The sequence below is a fragment of the Rhinolophus hipposideros genome, assembly GCF_964194185.1.
Source record: "Rhinolophus hipposideros genome assembly, chromosome: X".
Lineage (NCBI taxonomy): Eukaryota > Metazoa > Chordata > Mammalia > Chiroptera > Rhinolophidae > Rhinolophus > Rhinolophus hipposideros.
In genome coordinates this window covers 76,698,194-76,711,175 of record NC_138046.1, presented here as the reverse complement: position 1 = coordinate 76,711,175, position 12,982 = coordinate 76,698,194, and the positions used below count along the sequence as shown (strand labels likewise).

Sequence of the window (12,982 nt, the reverse complement as noted above, 5' to 3'; positions counted from 1 at the left end):
TCATTGAGTACTCTGGTTTCTCTTCAGATCATATCAGTCTATCACTTTTAAAGTAATTATTGATAGATCAGGCCTTCTATTGCCATTTTGTCCATTGTTTTCTGGTTGTTTTATAGATCCCTTGTTCCTTGTTTCTTATCCTGCTGTCTTTTTTGGTGTGTGTTTTATTTTTTGTTTATTAAAAATATTGGGGATGACACTGGTTAGTAAAATTATAAAGGTTTCAAGTGTACAATTCTATAATACATTATCTATATGTTGCATTGTGTGTTTGTGTTTGTTTTGATTTCTGTAGATACCAGTATGCTTTGACTTCTTTATTGTGTTCTTTTGTATAATTACTACAGGATTTTCCCTTGCGGTTTCCATGAGGCTCATGGAAACTTATGAGCCTCAAAACTTAAAACTTAAAACTTATAACACCCTATTTTAAATAACAACTTCAATATAATTTGTAAACTTTTCTTCTCTCACATTTTAGGTTACTACTCTTATAATTTACATTTTTTATATTGTGTAAATTATGATTGTCTTTACTCATTTTTTAACTTTTAATCTACAGTTGTAAGTACACTATTACCATATTGCAAAATCTGACTATATACAACGGGTGCCAAAAAAATGTACACACATTTTGAGAAAGGAAAAAACTGTATTAAAATTACGCTGATGGTAATCACTTTGAGCACCTTTTGTAATTGTAAAAGTCAAACGTAACTTGTATTCATCTTGTTATCGGTATATATTGAGTATTACAATTTTAATACAGCTTTTTTCCTTTCTTAAAATGTGTACATTATTTTGACACACTGTATTCACCATTACAGTGAGATTTACACTACCTTTTTTGTTTTATGATAATTAGCATTCTTTTACTTCCACTCAAAGAACTCCCTTTAGCATTTATTTTCAGGGTTGCAAGAATATTGTTAAAATGCCAATACTACAGGTGGTGTAGTTCAGTGCCTTGCCTGGGGGTGGGCAAACCTAAGCTGGCAAAACTCATTTCTTGAGGATCCAAATCAGGCAGATCTGTACCATGCCAAGTTCTCTGGTCAGAGTGCACCACCAGCTTGGTTCTGGAGATGAGAAAAGCCGCTGGTTGTGATTACTACTTGGGCACTGCAGGTATGAACCTGGGCCGCCAAGTCAGTGTGCTGGTTATTGCATATCCCTCCCCCTTCTGTTACATTCTGATTCCCAGTGGTTAAGACTCACACAGTCCTGTGCAATCCCCATGGTGTGAGATCCAAATGGGGTTCCCACAAAGCAACCCAGAATGCTTGGGGTGCTGATTGTCCTCTCTGGGTTCTCTTTTCCCCACTGAGGAAAGCAGAGGCTCAGGGGATACCTCTCTGTGTGATACTGGCCTGGGGAGGTGCAATGTGGTCAATGTGCAGACGCTTCTCTTACCCTTCTAATGCAGTCTGTCTTGGTCTCTTGGTTCGGGGCCAGCTACACATCCATGTTGTAGAATTCTCTGTGGTGTCTTATCCTTGAATAGTTGGTTAGTTGTTCTTGGGAGGGGGCTTGCAGTCAGGAACAACCTATGTTGCCATCTTGTTGATGTTACTCTCCCATTACATCTTTCATTTAACCCGAGACTTTATGTTTGATTGAATCTAAAGAAATTATCAAAATTCCATATGGAAAGGCCTTGTTAATTATTGTTACTTCAACACCCAAATGCCTTTATTGAAGTGACATAAAATCACTATGCAATAATGTTGTTTTCCAAAATTTTTAATCGTTTTCCTCCCAATATTTTATGTCATTTTCATAAAGCAAAAGCTAAACAGGTCAAGTTCTGGCACGATCAAGTTTAAGAAAGATTTCTAAGAAATAGAGTTAATTTTATGATCTCTCATCTGGTACATGGGCCCCAACTTTGGTTAAATGACCAAGCAACACATTAAATGAAGACTTTTTTTCCTTCCCTTATTAAATTTGAAAACAAACATAAAACTGAACAAGTAATTTATTTTACTAGGCATAAATTTTCCTTTAATGTTCTATTTGAACTTTTCTAACTGAAGGCTGGAAGGCTTTTAGCTATCTGGCAAACAAAATAACTCATAAGTTAGTGGTTAATATATAAACTACTTATTAAGTATAACAGGCATATTAGCCATTTATTTGTAGCAAGGCACTTTCAAGAACTTTGTACCTGCTACTATAGTAGGGAAGTAGTATATTTACAAAAATATAGACAGTATTATCGGTTGGCTGGATATATTATTTTTGCAATTTCAGTCTAATGGTTTTTCCCGATATATCTTTTTTGCTTGGGAGCATTTTCCAGTGTAGAAAATGAAACGCTTGAGTATGAATACAACTTAACTTTGTAACAAATTAATTCCATTTGTTAACTTACAGAAAAATGGTTATGATTTCCAAATTGGAAGAAAGTCATATTTCTCTGATAGCTGAGGCTGAAGAAAAAAGAACCAATCCTTGCCTAGAAACACACTGCTAAACACCTGTTTTTCTCAGGTTGAACTACTCCTAGTCAAGAATGTGATAAGCAGCTTTCACCGTCTATCTCAGCAATAAAATCACAAAATCGTATTAGTGGGAATAAAATTATGTGGATGAGATAGAATTGTCATGTAATTCCAGTTAGAATCCAGGTGTAGCACAGTGCCATGAGCACTGGATTTGAAGCGAAGCACATTTGTGATAAAATCTCAGCTGTTTTTTAGTGTCTATATGAAATCTTGGCAATTTACTTAGACAATTAACCTGTTTCCTGTTCTCTGAAAATTGAGACAAAAATAATCCAGCTGCTCACATGATTCTTTTGAGGATTAAAGAAACCACAATATATCATAATACCCAGAACTATTCTTAATGTAAGTAGATGCTCAACAGATCTAAATCTCTTTGGTCTCCTCTTCTGTAAAATGGTGGATCTAAATTTCTTTGATCTCTTTTTCTGTAAAATGGATGGTGGGATGAACTAGATGTTCTCTAGGTTTCCTGAGACAAAGAAAAAAAAAATCTAAGACATAACATCTTACTACAGCACTTGGAATTCTTTTGGGGGAATGGTAGCAAACAGAGAATAGAGGAAATATACTGTAGTACAGCAACTCACTTCAATTTGTAAAACCAATATACAACAGGTCCTCAAATAATGTTTTGTGCAACATCATTTCATTATAATTTTGAGATACTGTAGGAACTTAACTCCTGTTTGTGTCAATTAGCCTATGATAAACTTGGTTTCATTAAATGTCGTTTCACTTAAAGTCACAGAACCTATTGATGCCTTTAAATAAGGATGTACTATACTCTGGAAAGATTTGTAGAAAGAGAACCTAAGGCCCAGAACGGGAGAAATAGCCAAGTTAGAAATCAGTATCAGAGCTAGGGCTAGAAACACACTTCAATCACCGCAGATTGGATCCAGGGCTTTTTCCTCTACAGTCTACACTACAGCCAACTTAAGTCTATCTGGGAGCTGTTATGTACTAACTTTAGTAAATCTGTAGAAAATTATTAGGCTGTTGGTCTTTGGCATCTTATCAATCATTTTGTTTATTTATAAATAACTAGTACTATTAGATTCTCTTCAGATAGTTTGTCCAGAGGTTCCATTCCTGTAACTCTCTAAACTATAAAGCAGTCACCTCTTATCATAATTTACCTTTTCTATCTCCTGTTTCTGTTTTCTCTCTGTAGCAATGATTGGTAATAAATTAACCAGATAAAATAACCCAGCCCCTAATGTTTACCTAAGATGGTTCACAGGAAAGTGGAAGATTTTAAGCATTAGGGATGCTTTTTAAAAACTCTTTAAATAATAGCCACATTGTCTACAAGGTGAAGGTGCAGTAAAATGCTTCTGAGTATTTGACCTTACATCGTCTATCAAATGATATAGTCAAATACTTAGGAAAAAAAAATCAGGACAAAACTAGATTGTTAGGGCCGGCCCGGTGGCTCAGGCGGTTGGAGCTCCGTGCTCCTAACTCCGAAGGCTGCCAGTTCGATTCCCACATGGGCCAGTGGGCTCTCAACCACAAGGTTGCCGGTTCAATTCCCGCAAGGGATGGTGGGCTGTGCCCCCTGCAACTAGCAACTGGACCTGGAGCTGAGCTGCGCCCTCCACAACTAAGACTGAAAGGACAACAACTTGACTTGGAAAAAAATCCTGGAAGTACACACTGTTCCCCAATCAAGTCCTGTTCCCCTTCCTCATTAAAAAAAAAAAAAATCTAAAAAAAAAATAGATTGATAAGGAATTAAAACTGAAAGTAAATTAAAGGTGCTATGATGTCTACCTTTCAAGATAGTATAGTCTGGCATGTGTTACTTTTCAATAATTGAATCACTTATCAAACTAGAAATGTAATTTATACTAACAAGGTACAGGTTGGTGGGGCTCTTGGTTTAAGAACAATTGTAATAAAGACCTTTTTACTATTATTTATAAGATAATAATTCCAAAAGTAAAACTTATGAGGTGTGATCAAAAGATATGAATGTTTAAATTAAAAAAAATTATTACAGTAAAAGACACATTGCCCTTAATCATCTCAAAATACTCCCCTTTGCTTCGAACACACTTATCCCATCGTTCTTGCCACTTTCTGAAACAGTTCTGAAAGTCCTTTTTCATGAGTGTCTTTATTCATACTCCATCACGACAATGCTCCGTGTCACTTATCACTTCTGATATGGCAATTTCTTTCAAATGGAAACATTACAGTGTGTTTTCATACACCTTATTCACCAGATCTGGCACCATGAGACTACTGGCTATCCCCCAAAGTCAAAATCATGAAAGGAAAATGTTTTGAATCAATTCAGGACATTGAGGCAGCCACAACAGCCCAATGGAAGATATTCACGAAAGAGGACTTCCAGAACTGCTTCAGAAAGTGGCAAGGACAATGGGATAAATGTGTTCGAAGTGAGGGGGAGTATTTTGAGGTAGATTAATGGCAATGAGTCTTTTACTATAATACATTTTTTTACTTAGACTCACCATATTTTTGGTCACACCTCGTAATAGTTATCAAAGCACAATATTTTTAAAAGTCAAATCTAATATGGCTGATAAATAAAACTATGAGCAAGTTATCTTTAGATCAGAACCATTTATATTTCTTTATTTAAGTAAGCCGTATTAACAATTTAACAATTTTTTATTGAACGCAAAAGAACAAAAGCTACATTTCCCACCAATGGAAAAATAAGAAAATTCTATTTCATACATATTTTATTTTTATTTTATTTTATTTTATTTTATTTTTTTGATATTTTAGTCTGCAAGAATCTCTTCTGTGGCTTCCCAGTATGTTCCAATATAAACAAACTTACCCTTTAAGTAGAAAGGACAAAGCATCAAGTATAAACACAATGGAAAATTACCACATTGAAGTAACACCACACAGTCAAGTACCAAGAAAGTTACATAGTTACATAAAAGTTACATAGTTACATAAAAGTTACATAAGTTTTAAAGAAAATTTACCAAAAAAGTAATTTCTCATTTCATTAACCAGTGAAAATAATCTTCATTTATATACTCTGTCTTTTACATTAGGGAACATATATGAATGGTGAATACTTAGCAAAAAAGAGTATCCATAATTGCACTTTGAATGCCTTCATGACTTAGCAATGGAAAGATTTTTCTAAACAGATCTGCTCTTCAATAGAAATTAATGAAATACTAAAATTACTTCATGGACCAATCATGCAGTAAGTAATGAAAACCTACTTAACCTAGGTTAGTAGTATAGTACTTGCTGAAATATAGCTTGGTCACGTCTGCACATTTGAGACTGCTATACATGGTCAGACAATTAAGTTGCCGAACTCATCCCAGAAAAAGTGCTACATATCTCTGCTGAATAACACTATAGTCACCTTCGAAGTACTCCTCTTGGGAAGCTATACACTGATGCCAGCACCTAGTCTGCCCTTCAAAGCAATTTTGGAACTCTTTTTCTGGAATGGCCATCAGAGCTGTTGTATTACCCTTGGTATCCTGAATGTCATTAAAATGTCTTCCTTTCAGTATTTCCTTTATCTTCAGGTAAAGAAAGAAGTCATTGTGAGCCAGATCAGGTGAGTAGAGAGGGTGTTCCAATAGGGTGTCCCTATCTAAAAACTCCCTCACAGACTGTACTGTGTGAGCTAGTGCATTATCGTGATGCAAGAGCCATAAATTGTGGGCGAAAAGTTCAGGTTATCTAACTTTTTCATGCAGCCTTTTCAGCACTTCCACATAGTAAACTTGGTTAAACTGTTTGGCCAGTTGGTACAACTTCATAATAAATAATCCCTCTGATATCAAAAAAATGTTAGCAACATCATTGCAACAAGTTTGTGAACTTAATTGTCCAATGTCATATCAGAAAATTGCAGGCATATGTTAATCTGTTCATGTTAGTGGTAAAACAGAAATATTTCTGGGGAAATGGAAAGTAGTACAGCTAGCCATCAAATGCTTTTCCCCAAGTAGTCTGGCCTTCCAGAGTTTATTCTTCTTTATGACCTTAGGACTTCTCAGTGCCCTCACCCACTAGGTTGTACGTCCAACTTCCATTGGACTGGAAAGTGTTCGCATGGCTAGGAAAAACATTTTATTCTAACATTTATTTCCACTTCACTTCTTCCAGTTATTAAAGCGTTTTTGTTTAAAATAAAAGAACAAACACATTTAACTAGGGCTTACAGTAGTTGTTACTTGAATTGGTTCAAATTTGTTTACTGTTTTTTGTTGTTGTTGTTGTTGTTGGTTCCTTTAAAAATGTAGGCCAAGATTCTCAAAAAGCAGTCAACATTCCTATGGAAAATGTAAATGATACTAAGTCCAGGTAAATTAATCTTTTAAAATACAGTGTAACAAGGGTAGAGTAGAAATAGAATCATTAAAAATGTGTTTCAAATTTCTTTGAAAATATGAAAGGTTAAATTTCTCTGAGTCTTAACAACAGTGATATTGAGCAAAGAAAAAATTTAAAAATTGAGCAAACCTTAACTTCTCGGATTTAATGTAGATTTTTTTTCTAGTTATATTGGGAAATTATCAATGAAAAATTCTTTTAAATCTAAGGAATTCAAATGGTCATTAGATTACTGGGTAAAAATTCCAATAATTTAAATATTTAAATTCCAATAATTAAAAATTTAAAAGCAGATTAAAAGTCAACTGTATTTCTGCTTGAACAACAAAAACAAACAGAAAACAGAAAACACAAAAAATAGCACTCTCCACTGTATGACACTAAATGAGGTGTTTTTGGCTATGTCACCATTTTAAGTAAACATGTTTTTCCTTTTATTTTTATGCATTACATGTGAATGCAGACAGGGTTTTAAAACTGCTTTGAATTAAAAAGAAACCAAAACCTTTATCCTATACATTATTCTGTATAAAGTACTTTATTTCTGTAGTACTTTGGTACTAAATTTTTAATGTAATTTTTTAGGAAGATGTTTCATATACAAGCTAAGACATCTACAAATAAAAAGGTCCCTCACACTTGTTAACATAATATATAAAACTGTAAAATCTGTCAAGGTGGAAACTCTCTGGAATTTCTTAAAGTATTGGAAAGTACAACATGGCAAAAGAAAGCATTATACATAAATAGTGTTTAAGCATTCTGTAATGTATGGTGTTTTTAGTGTAATTGGAGTACAACTTATCTATATGTACACAAAATATTTCAGAAGCAGGTGATGTACACAAAAGCACTGGTTCTTTAAATTACACTTGATCACGTAGACGAGCAAGTCTCTGTGATAGCTCATCCTGGAGGAAGCAAATTTTAAGTCATAAGACTATGACAAATATAAATCACTAATATTTTAAATAGCTCACATTTTAAATAAAATTAAAATATTTTCTCAGAAATTCACACAAGAACCAAAATTAAGAATTTAGTTTTATCAAATATGTGGTGATGGAAGGAGAACTGACTCTGGGCGGTGAACACACAATGGGATTTATAGATGATGTAATACGAATTGTACACCTGAAATCTAACTTTATTAACAACTATCACCCCAATAAACTTTAATTTAAAAAAATATTTTTTAAACATTTCAAAATAAGTGGAGAACTTAACAGAGCAAAAGCTATGAAGGGGAACTAATTCAATCTCTAAATGAAATGTGCATGCAAATAGAAAATATCCATCAATGATGTGCTAAAGGCTAATTGCATTTTGCTAATTAATGATGTCATATTATAGTAGAAAAATACTTTTTATAAAAGAATAAAGGTATATATATTTATTTACATATACATATAAATATATACATAACATACATGTAATTCATGCATCAAGTTCATACCAATCAAGATAAAATCCAACTTCTACCTGTTCCGTGGAAGCAACACTTGTGCCAACAGATCCTGTCTGACCCTGTGGTAGTTCCACATTGAGATCAAGGCTACAATTTAAAAATAATTAGCATAAATGAATGTTAATATAGGCATTTTCCTCCTTATGTAATTATAAGCAATAAAATAGGCTTATTACAAACAAATATTCCATATAGTATTTTACCTCAATTTAAATATTAATAAAACTGGCTAACTTTTATAAATGTAAACAGAACTTAAACATCTTTTGATTGTCTACCTCAGGATAAATGAATTGGCTACTTTTAAAGCATTTTTTGTTGAGCCCACGTAGGTGATAATCTTATGATAGAAAAACTAATAGAAGACAGGAAAATGATCTAGTCGTCTGAACAAAACACCAAAATAAGTCATCCTATGTATTCAATTTACCGGAAGTTACTATATGACCCACACCATAAAGGAAAATTAATATGCAAAGATAAAACAGGCTAGATAAATGTAGCCTCAGGATCCATATCTAACATTTGAGCTAACTTCAAGTTCAGTATGTCTAGCTCTTGAGCTGCCCTTGGTAGGAATCATTACTTGCATCCATCTATACAATTGAGGTTTAGAAAAGTTAAGTACACATGCCCAAGATCACCCTAGTGACAGAAGATTTGAACCTAGGTATGTCTGCCTCCAAGGCCTGTGATTTTAATTTTCATTGTAACCGGAGACTCCTATAGGATATAAACTAGACTTTCTGCCTGTCTCTCAACTACTGTATACTGACTTTAGTTTGATTACACTGTACAGGGAAGAAAGTAACTTTAACAGCCATTAGGAGAGTTTATATACAGGCTGTTATTTAAAAAGTAAAGATACACTATACTAAAATTCCGTTGAAAAAAATCACAAATTCAAACAGAATTCAGATACTTAAACATCTTTAAGAATGGGCATCAGTATTTCAACATCAGTGATTTTATCTATTTCTTCTGCTCCCGTCTCCACTCTTTATTGATATAACTATCTCTCTAGATTTTGGGCCCCAACCCCTCTACTACCCCAGGAACATTTGGCAGCATCTGGATGTGTTTCTGACTGTCACAACCTGGGTAGGGGTGCTACTGGTATCTTGTGGATAGAGGCCAAGGATGCTTCTAAACATCCTGCAATGCAAAGGACAGCCTCCAGGAATATCTAGCCCAAAATATCAGTAGTGTCAAGGTTAAGAAATCCTGCTCTAAATTTTACGAAAAATTTGTCTACTGAACTTGATTCCCACTGATGGTCAGCAAGGCTATAATGTGGCAATATTAATTTTACAAGACCTTCTTTGCTATATTTTCAAGCCCTATGTTCTTATTTAGTCTTTGGTAGGAACAGAAACAAGTCCTTAGCCTCATTTTACTAAAATGGAGTCTTCTAACACACAATGCCTTGGTCTCTTTTGTAATACTTAACAAAAACCACCTTTATTGCTATCTTCCCTGTTGGTATGTGGGCTACGTCACGGCACTAGCAAAGCAAAACAGTGTTCAACCTAACCATCAGCCCTGCTCTTAAATATTGCAAACTTGATTAACTTGGGTTTTAATTCACTAATGACACACTAGCAATCTAAAAAGCTGACAAACTTAACTGTTCATTCTATGTAATCAAGATAAGAGAATACTATTCACCAACTCTATTTTCCAGGTGTCAAATTTTCCAGGTGTCAAATTTTCTCTTTCCAGGAGAAAAGAATAGAATATATGAACCCTATTTCAATTTACTACTCTACCTTTAAGGATAAAGTATAAAACTTCAGTATTACCCAGTTTTATCTTTATCTTTGAAAAATATATATATTTTAATCTTTCCCTACAATGGTCTCCTGAACTAAATAATACACTAGAAAACACTGATATAACATGACTTCTGTAGCACAGATACTATCGTGGTCAAGTCATTCCCCACAAACACAAAGGGCCTGAAATAAACAGCCCATTAATAGATACCCTATTTCTAATAGCAGTACAACAAAGTATGTCAATTATTTATTTTTTAAATATATGACCAGTTGCAATGATGCAATGCTACCATCTTTAAACCCCTTGGACATTTTGCCACATATTGCTCAGTTTGCAGAAATCAAACTGGGCTTAAGACTTTATGGCCTGATCATAGCAGCATTTCTTTATATTAAAAAAAAGAATCCAAATATTTGATATATGCTGAACATAGAAGGTATCAAGAAAATGTTTAAACTCTCCTCACTCATTCAATTACCTTCCTCCATTTCTTATCACACACTAAATTAATGTATCTCCAGAGATTTTAAAGAAAATACTGGAATGTTCTGAACATTTTTGCAAGCATGGCAAAGAGCTGGATGACTATTTCAAGGGTCCTACCAACACTAAATCCTAGGGTCAAAAACCTAACTCTAACCATTGGTGCTGAATACAAGTATTTTTATCCGCATTACATACTTTTAGGACCTCCTGATATCAAATCAAGATTATCCAAAACATCTGAATAACTTCTTACCCAGCTTCATCTGCCATTTCCTGAAGCAGCATATCCACTTGATTCTAGAAAGAATATGAGAATTTGTATTTTACTGACTATTGATTTTTGGGTGGTTTCTGTTTCTACAATTTTTAAAAGAGAAATTTAAAAAATATATTGTTTACCACTAGAGGGAGCTGAATTATTTCAAAAAAGATTTTTAATATTTCTGAATAATGTTAAATGATAAAGCCTTACACTATGAGGTTATGTAAAAAAATATTAGCAGTGATATTCACATATAATTTGAATCCGGGTAATGTAGTTCTCAGAGTAAACCAATTTATAAAGCTCTTTTCTAATCCACTTTGCTTATATTTAAATAGATTTGAATTTTAGATTAATCATAACCATTCTGTTAGTTGATACAAAATTGATATTAAAGATTACTCTTTAAAAATATCTAGAGATGAATAAAATATAAGTATATTGAGATATTTACTGCAGTAAAGGAGTTCTCAGGAAATAGTCTGATTAATAAAAAAAAAAAAAGAAACTCTTGTTTTTGGGGCAGCCGGACAGCTCAGTTGGTTAGAGCGCGAGCTCTGAACAACAGGGTTGCCAGTTCAATTCCCACATGAGCCAGTGAGCTGCGTCCTCCACAACTAGATTGAAGACAAGGAACTGCTGCTGAGTCCCTAGTGGGGTGGCCAGATGGCCCAGTGGTTAGAGTGCGAGCTCTTAACAACAAGGTTGCCGGTTCAATTCAGATAGTGGGCTGTGCCTCCTGCAACTAAGATTGAAAATGGTGACTGGACTTGGAGCTGAGCTGCACCCTCCTCAACTAGATTGAAGGACGACTGATGGGTCCTGGAGAAACACACTCTTCCCCAATATTCCCCAATTAAAAACAAACAAACAAATAAAACCTCTTGTTTTTAACTTAGTGGTTAAAAATATTTTGGACATAGAAGTGGGATTTCTAAGATGAGTCCCAGCTCTACCATTAGCAAGGTGTATGATTTTAGCAACTCACTACCCTTATTGTTGGCCCTTAAGTTTCTCTTGTTCTCATTTACTTTTAAAATATTTCCAAAATGCAGGAAAAGTTCAGAAAATAGACTGAATGCTTATGTGCATTTACATTTGGTAAAAAAGATTTACTTTACATCTAAAATACCATTATTTGTGTGTTTTAAATTTACTTAAATAGTACTATAATATGCATACTATTCTGCAACCTGCTTTTCTCATTCAGCACTGAGATCTAATTATATTGAGATCTAAACATCTAGTTCATTCACATTCACTCCTATATAATACTACAGTATATAAATACTTTCAATTTTATTTATCCATTCAATTCTAAACATTCAGACTTTTTCCTTAAATTCTCCTGATTACAGACAACGGTGAATTGAACAGTCTCATGTATAAGTATTTTTGTACACATGTAGAGATTTCTTTGTGTATAAATTTGGAAGTAGAAGTACTAGATTATAAGTTACATGCACTTTCATACACTGTGATTTATTCAAATATTAATTGAGGACCTACTTTATGCCAGATATTGTTTTAAGTGCTAGGAATGCATCAATGAACAAAAACAATTTTAAAAAAATCCCTATCTTTGTTAAGCTTACATTCTCGCATGTGCATGTGAAAGGGGGGGCAATCAAAATTTTTTAAAAAATTATATGGTATATTAGAAGGTGATAAGTACTATGGAGAAAAATAAAGCAGGGATGTAGGAAGTATAAGGAATGGCGGGTGTGCTGTTGTACTTTTAAGTTGGATGGTTAGGAAAGATTCATTGAGAGAAAATAACATCTGAACAAAGAGCTGAAGGAGATACGGAGTGGGCAACGAGGATGTCTGCTAGATGGAGGAAGAACATTCAAGCAAAGGAAACTGCAAGAGGAACGGCTTTGAGGCTGAAATGAACTTGGTGTGTTTGAGAAATAACAAGGAGAAAAATGCCTAAGAAGAATGCTGAACAGTAGTAGGAGATAAGGTTAGAGAAGCAGGGAGAGGCAGATCCCACAGGACCTTACATACAGGCCATTGTAAAGAATTTAGCTTTTATTTTGAAGGAGATGTGGAGCCACTGGAGGGTTTTGAGCAGAAGAGTGACATGATCGGACTTGTTTAACAGGATCACTCTGGCTATGT

General features: G+C 34.1%; 1 protein-coding gene across 1 annotated transcript in view; it reads right to left on the bottom strand.

Moving 5' to 3' along the window:
• Positions 1-5,094: 5,094 nt before the first annotated feature.
• Positions 5,095-12,982, bottom strand: part of LOC308494634 (charged multivesicular body protein 1B2) — a 33,810-nt gene continuing 25,922 nt past the window's right edge. Inside the window, exons 6-8 of the mRNA XM_081042501.1 lie at positions 10,850-10,893; positions 8,346-8,418; positions 5,095-7,774 (exon numbers count right to left, since the gene is read on the bottom strand). Of these exons, the coding sequence (XP_080898627.1) occupies positions 7,730-7,774; positions 8,346-8,418; positions 10,850-10,893 (162 nt within the window). The 3' untranslated portion in view covers positions 5,095-7,729. The remainder of the gene's footprint in view (positions 7,775-8,345; positions 8,419-10,849; positions 10,894-12,982) is intronic.